This window comes from Somniosus microcephalus, chromosome 1 (genome assembly GCF_052327205.1).
Source record: "Somniosus microcephalus isolate GS21.2 chromosome 1, FLI_Smic_1.0, whole genome shotgun sequence".
Classification (NCBI taxonomy): domain Eukaryota; kingdom Metazoa; phylum Chordata; class Chondrichthyes; order Squaliformes; family Somniosidae; genus Somniosus; species Somniosus microcephalus.
The window spans coordinates 151748743-151772399 of NC_140987.1; the positions used below are offsets into that span (position 1 = coordinate 151748743).

The following is a 23657-nucleotide window of genomic DNA, read 5'->3' on the forward strand; positions in this document are numbered from 1 at the left end:
AAACAGTAACGTGATAATGACCAGTTAATCTGTTTTTGTTATGTTGGTTGAGGGAGAAATTTTGGCCAGGACACCGGGGTGAGGGTTTCAGCAGCGGATGAGCTGAGGCAAGGGCGGAGATGAGCGATGTTACGGAGGTGGAAATAGGCGGTCTTAGTTATGCCGCGGATATATGGTCGGATATGGGTAAGGACAGGATCACAGTCAGCTGCAATGCCCCTTGTAGTTTGCAGAGAAGCACTCTCTAGGCTTACACAAAGAATGGTTACTTGGCCAAGGTATCAATGCCATCAGGAAAGGGACAAAAATTGGCATAAAGGAAGAAAATCAATATAGATTTTCTAATTTGTCTATTTTTAACAGTAGCAACTGATTTAGTGCAGAACAGCAATCTTATAACCATTCATCTCCCACTCCTCTACTCTATACCATTTTTATTATAAAATTGAACATTTATAATGTAGAAACCATCACAGGATATTTGCAAGATTTAAAAAAAAACTATTACCTATATCTTTAGTTTACATTAGGACCTTTTAAAAAAAAAACATGTAGAAAGAACAGTCAAAAATATTTTTTGATTTGTTCAGCTAAGTTTCTTCTATACAAATGTACACAAAATAAAATTTGGCACTACTTTGTATTTTTTAAAAGTTAGTTTAGATTTTTAGTACATGACAAAAGACTAAAAAACTGATTGTTTAGTAGATTTTATCACACTCACTGTCTTGGCATTAACTTTTGTGGGAGTTACAAGACTTGCTTTTGAACCTCCAGCTTTCCTTCCTGTGGAATTCAGTGGTAAATTGGGGGTGGATGTCATGGTTAAATGGATAGCTTGTGCGTTATTGTTGTTCTGGTTACTGTTTATAGATTCCACTGGTGATCGAAAATGTCCAACATATCTGTTCAATGGCTCACCCATTTCTATACTAGACATAGAGTTTGGCAAAGTTCCTTCACTTTCTGTGCCCTTCCTGCTATCTAATTCACAAACTGTTTGTTCAACTTCCACAACAGGTTCCTCAAAAGTCACTCTTAGTTTTAAATTCTGAGAAGTTCTACTTTTTGAAGATGGTGACTTAAGAGCACTTTTAGGACTGTTTGTAGTTTTTTGTGTGGTGGTATTGTCAGCACAAGGCAGAAATGGTTCCTCGGTAGACTGGATCCTGACTGGACTTCTTATCTGATGCTGACTGTCTGGAACTTTATCACAGCTTTCAGCAGCAGGAGAATGACTTGGTTCCTCTGATGTACCAGAGGCTTTAGGGGCAAAAGGGAACATTCTGCCTACTGCTGAGGTGTGCTTTTTAATCATGGAGTGTACTTTTGCAGTGTATTCCTCTTTTTCAACAATGGGCTGTGGTCGTGGCTTGTCAGCTCTTTTAATGGGAGAGTTCTTCTGATCTTCACTGATATGGGAGTCAGTGTCTGACTCACTAGAGGATCTCTGAGAATATCTCAGTCTGGTCAGTTTCAGTTCCCTTTTGTCTCTCAGGACTTTCCTTGCAGACCCTGTTACAACACTTGCCTCCTGCCCATCTTGAAATTCCAAAGAAAGTTTTTCTTGTGTGCACACATTTCCAGAAATCTCTTCTCCCAAGAGTTGGCGGAGAATTTTGTCTGCTTCTTCACCTTTCTGTTTCAGCATCCCTCTTGTGGTAGTCTTTGGTTTTGTTTCAGTGCTGTAAGTAGATACACCTCCATTTGCAGTTACACCGGTCATCTTTTGATCACATGACGTAAGAGTTTTCTTCTTACTGTTTTCGGATGGTATAGCGGAACTGCTCGTGATAGAAAAGAAAAAAAAACACAGGATATATAAGAATAAATTTTAAATGGGTTATTAGTACTGTACTAGACATTTCCAAAAGTTATCTTTTTTTAAACTACTTTATTGAGCTAAGGAGATTAGTCAGGTTTAACTATTTTCATTTCTTTAAATGCTAATGCTTTAAAAAAAAAAATTGCACCAGCAACAGAAAAAAGCTGGTTAGCTTGCTGGAGCATATTTCTCACAATCAGATAGCCACAACTTTGAGTCAGTTTTCCAACACTATTTCCCACCTGTTTCAGTTGGGTGAATTTTAAAGAGTTTCTGGGTGGCCTGCTAGATGGAGTGGTTGAGAAGTACAGGTAGACTATCCTTTATCCGAACTTCCGAAAACCGAAAACCTCTAAAAACCGAAAGTTTTTTCGTTCAACGTAAGTCGTGCACACGACATGACCAGAGTGGCGCACGACTTACGCTGAGCAGGGCAGTGGGTCACAGAGTTCCCTCCTGGGTAGGAGATTGCAGGCCGAGCCGGGCAGTGTGAAGGAGGTACCGGGAGAGTGAACCCAACAATACAGCGGCCGGTCCGATAGCTGCAGCGGCCCGTCCGATATTCTTTTCTCCCCCCAACCCGAACCGCGGCCCGTCCAATATTCTTTTCTCCCCCCCGGACCCCCCCGACCACCCCCCCCCCCCGGACCCCCCCAGACTCCCCCGACCGGACCCCCCCAACCACAACCTGAACCGCGGCCCGTCCAATATTCTTTTCTACCCCCCCCCACCCGACCTGATTTGCGGGCCAGCTTAGTAGGAGTCAGCCGATATCTGGCTTTCCAGAGAAGCAGGAAGGGGAATGAGACACGGAACAGTCGCAAAAGGTAGCCTGAACTTTTAAAATTTATATTAAATACAAATTTCCCAGTCTTATAATAATACCTTCTGAAATCCGAAAAATTCCCAAAACCGAAACTCAGCTGGTCCCAAGGCTTTCGGATAAGGGATAGTGTACCTGTACAACTAAAACAGTGTAACTTGCAGTTTCTGCTAGATAATTACAGAGCAGCACGGATGTCTATTACAGAAAATCCATTGCTCCAGATTGTCTCTGCCTCCCACCTCAACGATAACAGATGGTGTCGAGTGGTCCTCAAGAGTATTTTTTTTTTTTTAAATGGTTAACTTTTTTCAATTTATTCAGAGAATAAATGTTCCCTAACTCCCTTGATTATACAGTGCAATAGTCTCACCATTCAAAACTGCATGAAGTTATTTGTACAGATGTTGTAGCAAAAAAAACCAATACTTGGAAAGTTACAAGGAAGTCCAGGTCTCATTAATCTGGCTGAGCAAATAATTTTAGAACATAGCGCTTTGGCTCTTAAAGTACAGGCCAATTTTTTAAAGCTATCATCAGATTTGTATTTCCCAACAGTATTAGTGGTTTGGTACAAATCTTGCATACCAAGTAACAGCTAAAGATTGAAATTGCTTATTATAAAAGTAACCTATTTAAAAAAAAAACAGATTTAATCTATGCTATTGATATGCAACTGAGGATAGTAACTTCTATGTAGTTAGAAAATACAGGATTATAAAAATATGAAAGCTAATGGAAGAAAGCTGGAGGATGGTAAAGCATGCCTCTCAGCCAGATATTAATGTGGTTAAGTCCAAAGGTGGCTCTCTGTTTACTTGGCAATTAGTTTATTCAGTTTTCTGCCAGGATATAATGTAAATACATTATGGCTGGGGTGTACAACAGACCATTAATTTGTCCTGCTGAAAATGAATGAATTGTGGAGATGTCAAAGTTCTGGCTGCATTACCCTTATTGTTGAAGGAGCCAAGATGATAATTAATAGCTCCAAATAGAAATACTGGAGGTTTATAAAAAAGTGCCTTTCAAAATTTTTTTTACCAGGGTTTTGACTTAATGAATACACCAGGATAAATATCCATAATAGCTTTGTCTCAAAAACTGTTTCAACAGCGCTCTTATTTTTTGAAAAAACATTATTTATTTTGTACCATGAAATTGATTTTAAAACATACAAGAACATTCATCTGCCGTGGCCTCAATGACACCTGCCACTTTCACTTCATCCCAAGCTCATATGGAGGCTAGGGCATGGTACTGTGAGGCATGCAGATAGATTAGAATAACGACGGCAATTTTTTTTTCAGCCAGGTACCCGAGGCTACTTTAGTGCACCTACTGCTGCCCCAATGCGATCAGCAAATTCAGTGCAAAAGGCGATCAAACGTGGGATTTTCCTGGTTTATGTGGCTGAGCTACACACTACTGTAGTCAGCTGAGTAAGAGAGCCAATCTGTGCATGGAATTTAAATACATCATTTGCAACTCTAAAATTAAATCATTTGCTTGCACCAATTCCATAAATACTTACATGCAACTGGAAATCCTACTTACGCAAAGATTTTTGAAATTTAAATCTTAAAAAAAATACATCCATTTTGTTACATATGTTTTTACAGTTTTCTCATTCATCATTTAGGTGTCAGCCTTGGTTCAGCAGTAGCACTCTCATCTTGATCAGAAGATTGTGGGTTGAAGCCTCACTGTAGAGACTTGAGCACATAACCTAGGTTGACATTTCAGTGCAGTACTGAGGGAGTGCTTCAATGTCGCAGGTGCAGTCTTTCAAGATGAGGCATTAAATCGAAGTCCTATCCGCCCTCTCAAGACATAAAAGATCCCATAGTACTATTCGAAGAGGAGTAGGGGAGTTCTCCTGGTGTCCTGCCCCAACATTTATCCCTCAATCAACAAGACTAAAACAAAAAAGTCTGATAATTTAACTCATTGCTGTTTGTGAGAACCTGCTGTGTGCAAATTGGCTGCCACATTTCCCTTCAACAGTAACTACACTTCAAAAGTACTTAATTGATTTGTGAACTGCTTTAGGACGTCCTGGAGGTTGTGAAAAGCACTATATAAATTAAAATTCTTTCTTTTTCACTAGCATTGGGAATCACAGCTCGCGGTAATAGCACAGATGTGTGTCATGATTCTATCCCTAATGGAGGGGGCAAATGAACAAGCCATAAAAAGAGAGAGAAATGTAGAGCAATAATGGATACAGGGTAATACCAGAAGAAACAGAAGGCTGAGAGTGAAAAGGCAAGAGAAAACTATCCCAATCACTTAATTGGTAAAGGCAACATATAGGGGTGCACCCCTGGACTAATGAAAGGAAATTCAGCCAGTGTTATGTACCCTTATTGATATCCAGTGACATCTGCTGGAATGTGCTTGTATATGGACATCAGGCAAGGACATGATCAAGCTTAATTTTGATGTTCCTCCCGCATTCATATTTGGGGGTGTGGCAAACAGTGGGGATGATACTAATTGACTGCAACAGGACATAGAAAGGCTAGCAGAATGGGCAGACAAGTGGCAGATGGAATTTAATACAGAGAAGTGTGAGGTGATGCATTTTGGCAGAAGGAACAGGGAGAGGCAATATACACTTAATGGCACAGTTTTAAAGAGTGTACAGGGACAGAGGGACCTGGGAGTTAATGTACATAGGTCCCTGAAGGTGGCAGGACATAGTGAGAGAGTGGTTAACAAAGCATATAGGATCTTGGGTTCCATAAATAGAGGTATTGAGTACAAAAGTAGAAAAGTTATGCTGAATCTTTATAAAGTGCTGGTCCAGCCACAATTGGAGTATTGCGTCCAGTTCTGGTCACCACACTTTAGGAAGGATGTGAAGGCCCTCGAGAGGGTGCAGAGGAGATTTACCAGAATGGTTCTGGGGATGGGGGATCTTAGCTACAAGGACAGATTGGAGAAGTTGGATTTGTTTTTATTAGAGCAAAGGAGGTTGAGGGGTGATTTGATAGAGGTGTACAAGATTACGACGGGTTTGGATAGGCAAGACGGAGAAAGGCTGTTCCCACTAGTTGATGGTACAAGGACTAGGGGACACAGATTTAAGGTTTTGGGCAAGAGATACAGGGGGAATATGAGAAAAAATCTTTTTACGCAGCGAGTGGTGAGGACCTGGAATTCACTGAAACATAGAAAAGATAGGAGCAGGAGTAGGCCATTCGGCCCCTCGAGTCTGCTCTGCCATTCAATGAGATCATGGCTGATCATCCAAATTCAGTACCCTGTTGTTGCCTTCTCTCCATATCCTTGATCCCTTTAGCCTTAAGAAATATATCTAACTCCTTCTTGAAAATATTTAATGAATTGGCCTCTACTGCCTTCTGTGGTAGAGAATTCCACAGGTTCACCACTCTCTGGGTGAAGAAATTCCTCCTCATTTCAGTCCTAAATGGCTTACCCCTTATCCTTAGACTGTGACCCCTGGTTCTGGACTCCCCCGCCATCGGGAACATCCTTCTTGCATCTAGTCTGTCTAGTCCTGTTAGAATTTTATAAGTTTCAATGAGATCCCCTCTCATTCTTCTAAACTCCAGCGAGTATAAGCCTAATCGACCCAATCTCTCCTCATACGTCATTCCTGCCATCCCAGGTATCAGCCTGGTGAATCTTCGCTGCACTCCCTCCATGGCAAGAACATCCTTCCTCAGGTAAGGCGACCAAAACTGCACACAATACTCCAGATGTGGTCTCACCAAGGCCCTGTACAACTGCAGCAAGACATCCTTGTTCCTGTACTCAAACCCTCTCGCTACGAAGGCCAACATACCATTTGCCTTCTTAACCGCCTGCTGCACCTGCATGCTTACCTTCAGCGACTGGTGCACAAGGACACCCAGATCTCGTTGCACTTCCCCTTCTCCCAATCTATTGCCATTCAGATAATAATCTGCCTTCCTGTTTTTGCCACCAAAGTGGATAACCTCACATTTATCCACGTTATATTGCATCTGCCATGCTTCTGCCCAATCACCCAACCTGTCCAAATCATACTGGAGTTTCTCAGCATCCTCCTCACAGCACACACGCCCACCCAGCTTTGTGTCGCCTGCAAACTTGGAGATAGGCGTAAGTGGTGGAAGCGGAAACATTCAATGTTTTCAAGGGGAGACTGGATAGGCACTTGAGGGAAATAAACTTGCAGGGCTACGGGGATAGAGCAGGGGAATGGGACTGACTGGATTGCTATACAGAGAGCCGGCACGGACTCAAGGGGCCGAATGGCCTCCTTCTGTGCCATTATAACTCTATGACTCATGGTTGAATAGCCTACCAATACTTAGGTGTTGATAATGCAATGGCAGGAGCCCAAATGTGCTTTTGTGCATCAGGTACCTGATTACCATATTATTAAGCATGGACGCACGAAGCTCGCAACCTGCCTTATTGCAGCTGGTAAATATGGAGGTCTCAAAAGCCTGTGTACAAAATTAATTAAGGCCTAGAGAAAAAATTAAATTAGGATGTCTCCTCATAATAAAACGGGAGCATTTGAGAAGCGAGAGGGTATGCCAAAATATATATTTTCTAAATCCCTTGTCTGTCCTTTCAACTCCTGGGCTTCTTCCTTACTTGCCTGCAGCGTTATGCCAACAGTTTGGTTTCCTTTCCCTTAATTTCTACCTATCTCTTCAGACTTTGCAAATGCTGCTGAAGAGTTGAGATACCTTTTAAGTTTCTCCAAAAGCTTTGAAAATGTTTGCAACTTTGTGAGATTCCCCTTTAATTGCCTCTATCCTGTTAATACATAGAAGATAGGAGCAGGAGTAGGCCATTCGGCCCTTCGAGCCTGCTCCGCCATTCAATGAGATCATGGCTGATCATCCAAATTCAGTACCCTGTTCCTGCCTTCTCTCCATATCCTTGATCCCTTTAGCCTTAAGAAATATATCTAACTCCTTCTTGAAAATATTTAATGAATTGGCCTCTACTGCCTTCTGTGGTAGAGAATTCCACAGGTTCACCACTCTCTGGGTGAAGAAATTCCTCCTCATTTCAGTCCTAAATGGCTTACCCCTTATCCTTAGACTATGACCCCTGGTTCTGGGCTCCCCGGCCGTCAGAAACATCCTTCCTGCATCTAGTCTGTCCAGGCCTGACAGAATTTTATAGGTTTCGATGAGATCCCCTCTCAATCTTCTAAACTCCAGTGAGTATAAACCCAATTGACACAATCTCTCCTCATACGTCATTCCTGCCATCCCAGGTATCAGCCTGGTGAATCTTCGCTGCACTCCTTCCGTGGCAAGAACGTCCTTCCTCAGGTAAGGCGACCAAAACTGCACACAATACTCAAGGTGTGGTCTCACCAAGGCCCTGTACAACTGTAGCAAGACATCCTTGTTCTTGTACTCGAACCCTCTTGCTACGAAGGCCAACATACCATTTGCCTTCTTAACCGCCTGCTGCACCTGCATGCTTACCTTCAGCGACTGGTGTACAAGAACACCCAGGTCCCTTTGCACTTGCACAGAATGTTACCATCCTACCACTTTTGTCCTCTCTGGATCAGTCCAAATCTACACCTGAAATTATGCTTGTGAGCTGACCGAGGAAGATTGGGGGCAAACAGCACATTTCCATTTGCGTCTATCTAAAACCTTTCAATAGCTATTCATGCCTATAACTGTACCAAGAGAGGAAAATCTTGGTTTAAGTTACAAAAAAATGATAGGGGGACAATAGAAATTACTTTTGACGAAAATGTTTCCCTTCCTGTCCTGCTGGGCAGTTTCCAGGCACTTGCCTTCCAAAGCTTCATACAAGGAGCAATTCTCATGTGATTCCAGATAGTGAGTTTTAGTTGGGCAGCATTACTACTTAGCTGTATGCTGTTCCGACCTTACACACATGCACTTTCTAGCAGGCAATCAGGAGTGAGAAACTGAGCTGATTTTTCCCCTTCCTATTCCAAGGCTAAATATTTTTAATCATGTTTATTTTTCAGTATTTTTACAGATGCTGTATTTCAGAATTGTAGCGATGTACTTCCTTCAGTTTTTTGGGGCTGGGTGCTTGTGAAATTTTAAAGAAGGGCGACGACGACAGGGCGATGGCCAAGTTATGTGATCAAACTTGTGGCAATTGAAAGTGGTTAGATGAAAATGTGTCACATTGCTCCTGAGCCCACTGTAGAACTTGCAAAAAAAGGCTACAGTAATGGGTCGAGAGGACTTTAAGCCAAAGCAACTTTTGATGAAAGAATAATTTTCTTGGTCTGTCTTTAATATCTGGAGGAACAATACCCAATTTACACCCAAGTTATTATTATTTTTTTTAAATACACCTGAGGCGAATGCTGAACTTAGGATTTAACATCAACAAATTGGGGGGTTACCATGCTGTACTAGAGTCAGAGTCATAATGGCACAGAAGGAGGTCATGCGGCCCATCGAGTCTGTGCCGGCTCTCTGTAGAGTAACCCAGTCAGTCCCATTCCTCCGCTCTATCCCCGTAGCCCTGCAAGTTTATTTCCCTCAACTGCCTATCTTGTTTCCCCTTGAAATCATTGATCATCTCTGCTTCCGCCATTCTCGTCAGTAGCGAGTTCCAGGTCCTCACCACTCGCTGCGTAAAAAAGTTCGTCCTCACACCCCCCCGTATCTCTTGCCCAAAACCTTAAATCTGTGTCCCCTAGTCCTTGTACCATCAGCTAATGGGAACAGCCTTTCTCTGTCTACGTTATTCAAACCCGTCATAATCTTGTACACCTCTATCAAATCTCCCCTCAACCTCCTTTACTCCAAGGAGAACAACCCCAGCTTCTCCAACCTGACCTTGTAGCTAAAATCCCTCATCCCTGGAACAATTCTGGTAAATCTCCTCTGCACCCTCTCAAGGACCTTCACATCCTTCCTAAAGTGTGGTGACTAGAACTGGACGCAATACTCCAGTTGTGGCCCAACCAGCGCTTTATAAAGGTTCAGCATAACTTCCCTGCTTTTGTACTCAATATCTCTATTTATTCAGACTTGGGCTGACAAGTGGCAAGTAACATTCGCACCACACAAGTGCCAGGCAATGACCATCTCCAACAAGCGAGACTCTAACCATCTCCCCTTGACATTCAATGGCATTACCATCGCTGAATCCCCCACTATCAACATCCTGGGGGTTACCATTGATCAGAAACTGAACTGGACCAGCCATATAAATACTGTGGCTACAAGAGCAGGCCAGAGGCTGGGAATTCTGCGGCGAGTGTCTCACCTCCTGACTCCCCAAAGCCCTTGCCACCATCTACAAGGCACAAGTCAGGAGTGTGATGGAATACTCTCCACTTGCCTGGATGAGTGCAGCTCCAACAACACTCGAAGCTCGACACCATTCAGGATTAAGCAGCCTGCTTGATTGGCACTCCATCCACCACCTTCAACATTCACTCCCTCCACCACCGGCGCACTGTGGCTGCAGTGTGTACCATCTACAAGATGCACTGCAGCAACTCGCCAAAGCTCCTTCAACAGCACCTTCCAAACCCGCGACCTCTACCACTTAGAAGGACAAGGGCAGCAGACGCATGGGAACATCACCACCTACAAGTTCCCCTCCAAGCCACACACCATCCTGACTTGGACCTGTATCGCCGTTCCTTCACTGTCGCTGGGCCAAAATCCTGGAACTCCCTTCCTAACAGCATTGTGGGTGTACCTACACCATATGGACTGCAGCGGTTCAAGAAGGCGGCTCACCACCATCTTCTCAAGGGCAATTAAGGATGGGCACTAAATGCAGGCCTAGCCAGCGACGCCCACATCCCATCAATGAATTTAAAAAAAATGAAGCCCAAGATCCCATATGGTTTGCTAACTACTTTGTCAATATGTCCTGCCACCTTCAAAGATCTATGCACATGAACCCTCAGGTCCCTTTGTCTCTGCACACTCTTTAAAACTGTGCCATTAAGTCTATATTGCCTCTCCCTAACCCTTCTGCCAAAATGCATCACTTCACACTTCTCTGTATTAAATTCCATCTGCCACTTGTCTGCCCATTCTGCTAGCTTATCTATGTCCTGTTGCAATCGATTGGTATCCTCCTCATGGTTTACCAGACCTCCAAATTTGGTATCATCAGCAAATTTTGAAATTTTACTCTGTATTCCAATATCCAAGTCATTTGTATGCATCAAAAAAGCAGTGGTCCTAGCACTGACCCTTGGGGAACACCATTGTCTACCATCCTCCAGTCTGAAAAACAACCATTTACCACGACTCGCTGTTTTCTGTCCTTAAGCCAATTCCTTATCCAAGCTGACACTGACCCTCCTATTCCATGTGCCTCAATTTTGTTAACCAACCTTTTATGCGGTACTTTGTCAAACACTTTCTTGAAATCCATATAGACAACATCCAGTGCATTCCCTTCATCAACCTTCTCTGTTACTTCATCAAAAAATGCAATTAGATTACTCAAACACGATCTGCTTTTTACAAATCCATGCTGGCTCTTAATTAACTTAAACCTCTCCAAGTGCTTGTTAATTTTTTCCCCGATTATTGTTTCTAAAACCTTACCTACCACTGATGTTAAACTGACTGGCCTGTAGTTATTGGATTGTCCTTACACCCTTTCTTGAACAAGGGTGTCACATTTGCCACTTTCCAATCCTCTGGCACCTCCCCTGTATCTAGGGAAGATTGGAAGATTGTGGCAAGCCCTTCCGCTATCTCCACCCCCACTTCCTTTAGCAACCTGGGATGCAAGCCATCTGGACCAGGCGACTTATCCACTCTAAGCATATTCAGCCTTTCCAGTACATCGTGTCTATCAATTTTCACTCCATCCATTACCTCTACAATCTCCACTTCTACTGATATTTTGTCAGCATCCTCTTCCTTAGTAAACACCGATACAAAGTACTCATTAAGTATTCTAGCTTAGCCCTGCGCCTCTAAGCATATATCACCTTCTTTGTCCCCAATAGGCCCCACCCCATCTCTTACTACCTGCTTACTATTTACATGCCAGATGATGATTTTTGGGTTCCCTTTTATGTTAACTGCCATTCTATTCTCATATTCTCTCTTTGCCAGTCTTATTCTCCTCTTCACTTCCCCTCTCAACTTATTGTATTTGGCCTGGTTCTCACTTGAAGAATTCACCCAACATGCATCATACACCCTCTTTTTTTGTTTCATCATATTCTCTATCTCCCTCATCATCCAAGGAGCCCTTGCTTTGGTTACCCTACCTTTCCCTCTTGTTGGAATGTACCTAGCCTGTACCTAAACCATCTCCTCCTTAAAGATCACCCATTGTTCCGTTACAGTTTTTCCTGTCAATCTTTGGTTTTACCCTGGCTAGATCCCCTCTCATCCCATTGAAGTTAGCCTCTTCCAATTTAAAAGTTCTACTTTAGATTGTTCCTTGCTCTTCTCCATTACTAATCTAAACCTTATGATACGATGATCACTCTTACCCAAGTGTTCTCCCACAGACACTTGTTCCACCTCATTCCCCAGCACCAGATCCAGCAATGCCACCTTCCAAGTTGGGCTGAGAACATACTGGTCAAGGAAGTTCTCCTGAACATTTTTCAGAAATTCCTCCCCCTCCTTTCCCTTTACTCCAAACATTATCCCAATCGATATTTGGGTAATTAAAGTCCCCCAATATCACCACTCTATAGTTCTTCCATATCTCTGATTTCCCTGTAGATTTGCTCCTCTCTCACTATTTGGAGGCCTATAGAATACCCCCAATAGAGTGATCATACCCTTTTTGCTTCTCAACTCTAACCAAATGGATTCTGTCCTTGCCCGCTCTAGGACATCCTCTCTTTCCAACACTACAATGTCTTCCCTAATCAGTACTACCACCCCACTGTGATGAAATATTCCATTCATCACTGACTGTGACTGTGGTCGGTTTCAGTGTCATTTCCCTTCCCCCAGTCCTCATTGTATTGTTTATTGGAATGTGCTGGAATGTGCTGTGTGTAGGGCTCCGCCCATACCTGGCCCCTTTTGTAAGCTAGCTCAGCCTGGCCTCAGTCTCCAGAAGGAAGATACCTCTCTCTCTTACGTGTTACTTTCTAAGTTAATAAAAGCCTTGTTTTGTTTCGCTAACATCGAGTCTCGGAATTATTGAGGCACATCAATTTTATTAACTTATTTTTCAACACTATGGATCAACTCCTGAAACCCGAACGTTTGGATTTGGATCAACATGCTCCGGACGCATCAGCACGCTTTGGACACTGGTTTGAGTGTATGGAATTCTTCCTGGACAATTCCGCAGCCGTCAAAGACGCTACGGACGCTGCGAGGATGAGACTCGGAATTCTGCGGAATTGGGTAAGCCACCGGGTTTACCCCCTCATCCAAGACGCCGATACGTACCTGGCCGCCTGCGACATCTTAAAGGCGCATTACCAGCAGCCTACGAATGAGGTGTATGCTAGGCATCTGCTCGCTACTCGCGCACAGCGACCTGGGGAATCGGTGGAGGAGTTCCTAAGCACCCTGAAAATGCTTGGCAAAGACTGCAAGTGCCGAGATGTAAAAGCCGCAGTGTACACTGACGAGCTTGTTCGCGATGCCTTTATCACAGGCCTCAGCTCCACTTACATCCGGCAAAGACTGCTGGAAAAAACGGGGTTGGACCTGAAACAGGCTGCGGACACCGCGCGATCCCTGGATGTGGCCCAGAGAAACTCGGACGCCTACTCTTCAGCCCGCGCCATCCACGCCGCCACGTGTGCACCGAGGGCGCCGCCATCTTGGAAGGCATCTTCCCCGCCCGGCAGCCTGACACCGGCGGGGCCCCGCTCTCCCCCCAGAAGCCCTACGACAGCCGCGACGCGTCAGGGACCCAACTGCTACTTCTGCGGGCAGCCAAAACACACCAGAAACCTGTGCCCGGCGAAAGGCACCACCTGCTTTAAGTGCGGTAAGAAGGGGCACTTCGGGAAGGTGTGCAGAGGGAACCCCGCCGGAAAACCAACCGCCGGAAAACCCGCCACCGCCGCGTGTGCGCCGTGGGAGCGGCCATCTTGGACGCCATCTTGCCCGACCTCGTGGGGTCCGCCATCTTATGAGCAGACAGCGTGGACGCCATCTTGTATCGATCAGGGCCCTACAGTGGCATCGGTCACAGTGGACCAGACCAGGCCGCACCCGCTATCCAAATCAATGGTGGACATCGAGGTAAACGGGTGCCGGGTTAAATGTTTAATTGACAGTGGAAGCACGGAGAGTTTTATCCACCCTGAACTGGCACAACAACTCTCCCTAAAGGTGGTCCCTGCTCAGGGTACCATCTCTATGGCTGATAAAACCCAGACATCGACCATTCTGGGTTACTGCACGGTACAATTGGGCGTTAACGGAACTGTATACGATAATTTTAAAGTATTAATCATGAAGAACCTATGTGCGAGCGTGATCTTGGGCCTGGATTTCCAGTGCAACCACCAAAGCATCACGCTCAAGTACGGTGGGTCCCAGCCGCCCCTCACAGTGTGCGGTCTGGCTACCCTGAAGGTAAAGCCGCCTTCGCTATTCGCGAACCTTACCCCTAACTGCCGGCCAATAGCGACCAAAAGCAGGAGGTACAGCTGGGAGGACAGGCGGTTTATCACGACCGAGGTAGACAGGCTCCTGAAAGAGCGCATTATTGAACGCAGCAACAGCCCGTGGCGCGCCCAAGTGGTAGTGGTAAGGGGTAGCGAGAAGAAACGGATGGTGATCGACTATAGTCAAACGATCAACAGGTCCACCCAACTAGACGCCTACCCGCTACCCCGCATATCAGAAATGGTGAACCAAATCGCCCAATACCGGGTGTTCTCCACCATCGACCTCAAGTCAGCGTACCACCAGCTCCCTATCAGACCAGAGGACCGCCCGTACACCGCCTTCGAGGCGAACGGACGCCTCTACCAATTCCTCAGAGTCCCCTTTGGGGTGACGAATGGGGTCTCGGTCTTCCAGAGGGAGATGGGCCGCATGGTCGATGACCACCACTTGCAGGCAACCTTCCCCTACCTCGACAACGTCACCATCTGCGGCCACAATCAGCAGGATCACGACTCGAACCTCGAGAGATTCCTGGAAACCGCACAAAAACTCAACCTCACCTACAATGAGGACAAGTGCGTTTTCAACACCACGCGCCTCTGCATACTAGGCAGCGTGGTGGAGAATGGGGAAATCGGACCAGACCCCGACCGATTGCGCCCCCTACGGGAGCTGCCCCTGCCCAACACTCCCAAAGCCCTGAAAAGGTGCCTGGGGTTATTTTCTTATTATTCCCAATGGGTCCCCAACTACTCCGACAAAGCCCGCCCCCTCTTGAAAGCATCCTCTTTTCCGCTCTCTGCTGAGGCCCACGCCGCCTTCAAAAGCATTAAGCAGGATATTGAGCGGGCCACGCTACAGGCAGTGGACGAGAACACTCCATTTCAAGTGGAAAGTGATGCGTCTGACTTCGCCTTGGCGGCCACCCTCAACCAGGCGGGGCGGCCCGTCGCTTTCTTCTCGAGGACCCTCCAAGGGCCCGAGATCAGACACTCCTCCGTGGAAAAGGAGGCCCAAGCCATCGTGGAGGCAGTGCGCCACTGGCGCCACTACCTAGCCGGCAAACGCTTCACTCTACTTACCGACCAGCGGTCGGTAGCGTTTATGTTCAATAATAAACAGAGGGGGAAGATTAAAAATGATAAGATTCTTAGGTGGCGGATCGAGCTCTCCACCTTCGAGTACGACATCATTTACCGGCCAGGGGCCTTTAGCGAATCCCCTGACGCCCTCTCACGAGGGATGTGTGCCAGCGCCACCGGGGATCGGCTACAGACCCTCCACAACGACCTCTGCCACCCAGGGGTCACGCGGCTGTTCCACTTCATAAAGTCCCGTAGCTTACCCTACTCGATTGAGGAAGTTCGGTCTCTGACCAGGAACTGCCGCACTTGCGCTGAGTGCAAGCCTTGGTTCTACCGCCCAGATAGAGCCCACTTAATCAAAGCCACACGGCCCTTTGAGCGGCTCAGCTTAGATTTCAAGGGCCCCCTCCCGTCCGTTGACCGCAATGTTTACTTCCTGAACATTGTGGACGAATACTCCCGGTTCCCATTCGCCTTCCCCTGCCCAGACATGACCAGCGCCACGGTCAGTAAATGCCTCAACAGCCTGTTCTGCCTGTTTGGTATGCCGAGCTACATCCATACGGATAGGGGGGCGTCCTTCATGAGTGAAGAGCTACGCCAGTACATGCTGTCCAAGGGGATCGCCACGAGCCGTACCACCAGCTACAACCCCCGGGGTAACGGCCAAGTGGAGCGAGAGAACGGGACAGTATGGAAAGCAGTCACTCTAGCTCTAAGGACCAAGGGCCTCCCTATCTCCCGCTGGCAGGAAGTCCTCTCGGATGTGCTCCATTCGATACGGTCGCTATTGTGTACGGCCACTAATGCCACGCCTCATGAACGAATGTTTGTCTTTCCCCGGAAATCCACCTCAGGCGTATCCATGCAGTCATGGCTCTCCACCCCAGGTCCGGTACTCGTGCGAAGGCATGTGAGGGGCCACAAGACGGACCCTCTCGTGGAGCCAGTACACCTACTCCACGCCAACCCCCAATACGCATATGTCCGGCACGCCGACGGAAGGGAGGACACCGTGTCCATAAAAGACGTCGCCCCAGCCGGCATCGACAACAACCACGACAATAGCAGCAACAACGATCACAGCAACTCTTACCCACCCACTACTCTTTCATCACCCCCGGAAGAACATCGACCAACGGCACCCCCACCAACTACCCCTTCAACAACCCTGGCGGCACCCCCGGCAGAGACCCAGGAGGCTACCGGGGACACCCAGCCGACACCCGCGGCACCACAACAGCCACGTCGGTCGCAGAGGACTATCAAACCCCCGAACAGACTAAATCTATAGAAGGGGTGAATGTGATGAAATATTCCATTCATCACTGCCTGTGACTGTGGTCGGTTTCAGTGTCATTTCCCTTCCCCCAGTCCTCATTGTATTGTTTATTGGAATGTGCTGGAATGTGCTGTGTGTAGGGCTCCGCCCATACCTGGCCCCTTTTGTAAGCTAGCTCAGTCTGGCCTCAGTCTCCAGAAGGAAGATACCTCTCTCTCTTACGTGTTACTTTCTAAGTTAATAAAAGCCTTGTTTTGTTTCGCTAACATCGAGTCTCGGAATTATTGAGGCACATCACCCACCTCCCTTTTTTCCTTCTGTGGTAAACCACTGTTAACCTGTACATGCCTGTGTGGTAAACCACTGTTAACCCTGTACAAGTCCAGGCATGTCTCAGCCCCTGGCTCCACCCCTAAGCCCGGGTATAAAGGTGACTCACCACCCTTCCCCCAGGAGCTGTTAGGATGGATTCACTAGCAGAGGCATGCTCTCGTTCTTAGTCAATAAAAGCCTACTTCATATAAGTCCATCACGTAGTCTTTGGTATTGTTGATACTGCATCACCTTCCATATCTTTTCTGAACACCTTGTATCCGTGAATATTAAGCACCCAGTCCTCACCATTTTTAAGCCACGTTTCCGTTATTGCCACTATATCATATTGCCACACGGCTAATTGTGCTTGCAGCTCACCAACGTTATTCACCACACTGTGTGTATTTACATACAGGAAACTTTGGTTTAACCGGAGGTTGTATGTCCGGAAACCTCGCTCTACCGGCAGTATTTCACCCCCCAAAAACAGCACCTCAGTAACCGGCAATGTTGCCGGTTCCGAGTCCGAGTCTCCAACGGTTGCCGAGTTCATCAGTGGGGGTAGTTCTACAAACTGCCACTACTCGGCCTCTTGGCGCCAGCGGAACTTGGATCACCTCAGAAACCCTGCATCAGGAGTCTCACCCTCCCACGCTGCCGGTAGCCTCTTCTGATCTGCCATTTTTTGGGGTTCCAGTACAGTACTGTGTGTCTCCAACGCTGCTGCAACTCATTGGACTGCATTATGGAAATCCCAAAAGTTGATCCAACCAAAAGGAAGAGTGGCGTTAACTTTAAAACAGAAAATTGATATATGCAAACGACTAGAAATGGGAGCGAAGCTTATGCACATTATGAAAGAATTCAAAATCGGTTCATCAACAATGTACGACATCAAAGCGCAGAAGGATAAGCTGCTCAAGATTTATGCAAGCTCGGAGACATCTAAGAGTGTAGAGAAACGGCACACGCTTCGTAAGCCTAAGCTTAAAGAGCTGGATACCGTGCTTTATGAGTGGTTTGCTCTGAAGCGTTCAGAGGGTGTTCCGATTTCCAGACCCATGCTAATCGAAAAAGCGAAGGATTTTTACGCAAAGATGGAGCTCACTGACAAGTGTGCTTTCTCTGATGGATGGCTATCATGCTTCAAGGCACGGCATGGGATACGGCGACTCGATGTTTGCGGGGAGAAGAAATCAGCTGATCACGACGCCGCAGAAGAATACTGCGATTATTTCAATCGGATTGTGCAGCAACATGATTTGTCGCCAGCACAGCTATACAATGCCGATGAAACTGGCTTATTTTGGAGGTTTTTGCCAGAATCAACACTTGCTGGGGCTAGTGAGGCTAATGCTTCAGGTTACAAGAAAAATAAAGATCGTGTAACCGTGCTAACATGTGCGAACGCTGCTGGATCACACCGGGTTAAACTTCTCGTCATTGGGAAGTATAAAAATCCCCGTGCATTTAAAAATGTGAGGCACTTACCTGTTGAGTACAAAGCTCAAGCAAATGCTTGGATGGATAAGGAAATCTTTTCAAATTGGTTCCATTATACTTTTGCTCCATCTGTGAGGGAACATTTCCGTAGAATAAGGAAACCTGAAGATAGTAAATGCAGTTTATTGCTGGATAATTGTAGAGCCCATCCGCATGAATCCGAGTTGGTTTCTGGAAATATTTTCACCATTTATTTGCCACCAAATGTAACTTCTCTCATACAACCCATGGACCAGGGCGTTATCCAAAATCTCAAGTGTCATTGCAAGAAAGACTTCCTACGTAGACTGATAAGCCAAGATGACAATACAGGTATTCAGGCATTTCAGAAGGAATACAATCTTAAAGATGCCATCTTTAATGTTGCATGTTCCTGGAAATTGGTGAAAGGTCACACTTTGAGACAAGCCTGGTGCAAATTGTGACCTTCTGTAATGTTTGCTGAAGGTTCTTCAGAGGAGGAGGAATTTCGTGGGTTCAATCTTCGTCCGCGGAAGACTGCAGTAATGGAAATGGTTGACATGGTGAAAGATGTAGGCCCAGCAAACCCTCTACATCATCTCAGTGAAAGTGATATTGAGCAGTGGGTTGATGCAGATAGAGAAGTTGCTGTTGTGCATTTGCTAAGTGATGATGAAATAATGGAGACTGTTTTGAATCCAAAGAAAGAAAAGGAAAGTGTGATGGAAAATGAAGACAATGAGATTTCTGAAGTGAACAAGATTTCTTGGGCTAAAGCTGCAGCAGATCTTGCTTTATTCATGAAATTTGCTGAAAGCCGTTCTTGCTATTCTGCCCAAGAAGTTATGCAGCTCCGTATTCTGCAGTCTACCTTTCTACAAAGAAGGCAAGAGTCCACTAAGCAAGCAGACATCCGGGACATGTTTAAGAAAGCTTCCAAAAGAGTTGGAGCAGTGGAAGTGCCTGAACAATCTGTTGAAGTGCATGATCCTGATGAACCAGTTGGCTTGGAATAAGTGTACAGTCAACCACCGTACAGTACTTTATACTGTACTGTACAGTCGTTTAAGTTTTGGTGCACTGCAGTCGTTTATAAGTTTTGTTTTACTGTTAAGTTATTAAAGAGTTATGGATTACCATCAACTGGCAGTACTGTACTTAATCAAGCATCTTTCACTATCCATTTAACACAACATTCTGTAGGTGAGTACCCAATTACTGTATATTGCACATTTCTTGATTTTTAAATTCTTAGTTAAAAACAGCCTGGGTAGATAATCCGCTCACCACTCCAGAACTTTTGATAGATCGGTATCACGCCGGTCCCGTCGGTGCCGGATATCAGAACTTTTCCTGTACATGCATTCCAAACCGGTCTTTGTATTCCTCGTAGTCTGCTCCTATCTAATATGGTACTACTTCCTTCTCTAGTACTATCCAACACGCACCCTCCTTTATGCACATTATTCCTCTTTTCTACTTCTATATGCTGGTGCCCACCAACCCTGCCAGTTTAGTTTAAACCCTCCTCAAACCACTCGGGGATATTATTCTTACGGTTCATTGGGTGCCAAGGGGTTCAATTAAATATCAATGTCTAATTCTGTTATTAATCATGGAGTGTTGGCTATGTCCCAGTATTTAAATATACAGTAGCGTGTAAAATACAGAAACATTAGAATTTTTAAAAAATAGCAATTTCATATATAAACACATTTTAGGTACCTAGGAGATTGAGGTTCTGATCCTTCTATTGTCTGGTCTTGTAGGAAATGCTGAAGTTGGTTTTGCAAGCTGACCCGCTCTGCTGTTTGCCTGTGCGGAGAGACGCAGACACATAAACACACAATGCAAGTGTGTCTTTGCTGTCAAATTATACTTATTTGAATAAAGATTTTCTTTACAGCAGAATAAAGTACAAATAATGAATGGTTTCTGCATTATAATGAATACAGATGTGCATATGAAAAATCTCTATTTCCAGATGGTATCTGCCCCACATCCTGCTGTATCATTTTTTTTTTAATGTATATGAAAATTCAGTACACATCAGGCAAAAGCTGCAAACATGCTCACATCTGGCACTGTAAAACTTCAGGATTTCTGTACGTGTATGGTCTAAGTTGGCCCACCACACAAGATGAGCCTGCAATGAAGAGCAGTACACTCTGGGGTGAAACAGTTATTCCTCATTTGCCAAGCATTTCAGACAGGTGCAGCAACCATAAATGTAGTGACCATCTCCCACAGAAACTACACAGAACTTCTATACAGATTAATTACAACCCCTGAAGGACGTGTCAGCTTTACAATAGCTTGACAATATTAGTGGCAATATTCAAGACTAGCAAATAATGAATTCTTCCCCTTTCAAATTTTGATGCACCAAACATTGATTACACATTATTGTAGGCCTAAGGTGTTGCATATGTCAGCTAAATTTAAATTAAAAGAAACATATTACCTCAGACTACTGTTAGAATGACAAATAACTAACTCTAATTTTACCAGGTATTTATCACCGTGCTACCCAAGAAACAAAGTTGCTTTATATTTAGTGTTACAGATACCCATGTAATAGTGATGTCATGAATCTTATCATGACTCATGAAGTAACACTGGGCAGCTAGCTGCTGGCGCCATCCAAGGAGTATAAATATTCTCGCGTGGGCCCAGCTTGCTCAGGATGTTTTTGTTACCAGGAACTAGTGATGTAATTAGAAATCTCATGGTTTTGAAACAGTTGATTAAAGCCTTGCTTTATACTCAAACCAAGTGCTCAGTAGTCTTTTTGCATCAAGTACTACACCAACTTGCATGCAATTATGCAAGTACTAACCAAAATGTAAGCAATAGACAATGCTTTACCTACATTTCAGACAGGCATAACTTTATACTGATTTTATTGGCATTTTCTATATGTCAGTTTGCTGCAGCAAAGTAGAAACAAATAATTTACAAATTTAGAATCTATAACATACAGAATTAAAGGAAACCAAACTAAGACGACTATATAGCCCCAAGTCTACTTAAAATCTGTTATTTTGGTATTGAAGAAACTCTAAATTGAGTATAAAAGCTAAATACTGCGGATGCAGGATATCCAAAATAAAAACAAAATATGTTGGAAATACTCAGCAAGTCAGGCAACCTTCCAACATTTTGTTTTTATTCTACATTGAGGATACCATTTTTTACTGCTGAATATATATCCTACCATGTAGGTGATTCACTGAATATATGCTGTACTTTTAAAAAAAAATATATATATTTCTATATTTATCTTTTTTATAGCGCTGTGACTTACTCTTTCAATTGTTTTGTTAACTTCACCACTTGTGATGCTAGAGACATGCATGTTTCCACAACCACCAGGTAACGTGAACAAGTGGTGTGTCCATGCCGTTCTGCACTCTGGGAAGGTTTCTCTCCATCTTGATTCTGTATTGTCACATTTGCTCCATATTCGACTAAGGTCTAAGAAAGCAAATGTAAATAAAAATCAAAAGCAGAGTAAACAGTCCAAGTTTGAACACCAACTGTCATTTAAGCGTCTGTTTGTAATCAATATACTGAAGAAAGACGGATAAAAAACAGACAAGGAATAAAAAGATCCATTATCATTTATAGGTTTTAATCATTTCAACTTATCAAATACAACTTAGAAACACCTTTTTAAAAAAAAGTTGATACACAAAATAGATGTGATTTTCAGATTTCTGATTCTGTCCATTTGTGTCTTTTTTTGTTTGTAATACATAGAAACATTAATGATATGACTGGTAAACATAGAAACATAGAAGATAGGAGCAGGAGTAGGCCATTCGGCCCTTCGAGCCTGCTCCACCATTCAATGTGATCATGGCTGATCATCCAAATTCAGTACCCTGTACCTGCCTTTTCCCCATATCATAGAGTCATAGAGTAATACAGCGCGGATAGAGGCCCTTCGGCCCATCGTGTCCGCGCCGGCCATCAAGCCCTGTCTAATCTAATCCCATATTCCAGCATTTGGCCCGTAGCCTTGTATGCTATGGCATTTCAAGTGCACATCCAAATGCTTCTTAAATGTTGAGGGTTTCTGCCTCCACAACCCTTTCAGGCAGTGAGTTCCAGACTCCAACCACCCTCTGGGTGAAAAAGTTCTCTCTCAAATCCCCTCTAAACCTCCCGCCCTTTACCTTGAATCTATGCCCCCTAGTTATTGACCCCTCTACTAAGGGAAAAAGCTCCTCAGCATCCATCCTATCTATGCCCCTCATAATTTTGTACACCTCAATCATGTCCCCCCTCAGCCTCCTCTGCTCCAAGGAAAACAAACCCAATCTGCCCAGTCTCTCTTCATAGCTGAAGCGCTCCAGCCCTGGTAACATCGTGGTGAACCTCCTCTGCACCCTCTCTAACGCGATCACATCCTTCCTGTAGTGTGGCGACCAGAACTGCACACAGTATTCCAGCTGTGGCCTAACCAGTGTTTTATACAGCTCCATCATAACCTCCTTGCTCTTATATTCAATGCCTCGGCTAATGAAGGCAAGTATCCCATATGCCTTTTTTACCACCTTATCCACCTGTTCCGCCGCCTTCAGGGATCTGTGTACTTGCACACCCAGATCCCTCTGACCCTCCGTCTTGCCTAGGGTCTTTCCATTCATTGTGTATTCCTTTGCCTTGTTAGTCCCCCCAAAGTGCATCACCTCGCACTTTTCCGGGTTAAATTCCATTTGCCACTGTTCCGCCCATCTGACCAACCCATCTATATCGTCCTGCAGACTGAGGCTACCCTCCTCGCTATTTACCACCCTACCAATTTTTGTATCATCCGCGAACTTACTGATCATACCCTTTACATTCATATCCAAGTCATTAATGTAGACCACAAACAGCAAGGGACCCAGCACCGATCCCTGTGGTACCCCACTGGCCACAGGCTTCCAGTCACAAAAACAACCTTCGACCATCACCCTCTGCCTTCTGCCACTAAGCCAGTTTTGTATCCAATGTGCCAAGGCACCCTGGATTCCATGGGCTCTTACCTTCTTGACCGGTCTCCTGTGCGGGACTTTATCGAAGGCCTTACTGAAATCCATGTATACCACATCCACTGCGTTACCCTCATCCACACACCTAGTCACCCCCTCAAAAAATTCAATCAAATTAGTCAGACATGATCTTCCCTTGCCAAAGCCATGTTGACTATCCCTGATTAATCCTTGCCTCTCCAAGTGGAGACAAATTTTGTCCCTCAGGATTTTTTCCAATAATTTTCCTACCACTGATGTTAGGCTCGCTGGCC

The 23657-nt window shown here is 44.9% G+C and overlaps 1 protein-coding gene across 3 annotated transcripts in view; it reads right to left on the reverse strand.

Annotated features, from left to right (window-relative positions):
* sncaip (synuclein, alpha interacting protein) overlaps positions 1–23657 on the reverse strand; it is a 210386-nt gene that overhangs the window by 17181 nt on the left and 169548 nt on the right. For 2 of the 3 annotated variants that reach the window (XM_085986770.1, XM_085986780.1), the window contains exons 8-10: positions 21669–21838; positions 20087–20176; positions 725–1784 (exon numbers count right to left, since the gene is read on the reverse strand). In XM_085986770.1, the coding sequence (XP_085842896.1) occupies positions 725–1784; positions 20087–20176; positions 21669–21838 (1320 nt within the window). The remainder of the gene's footprint in view (positions 1–724; positions 1785–20086; positions 20177–21668; positions 21839–23657) is intronic. The other variant, XM_085986788.1, reaches the window with a different exon arrangement.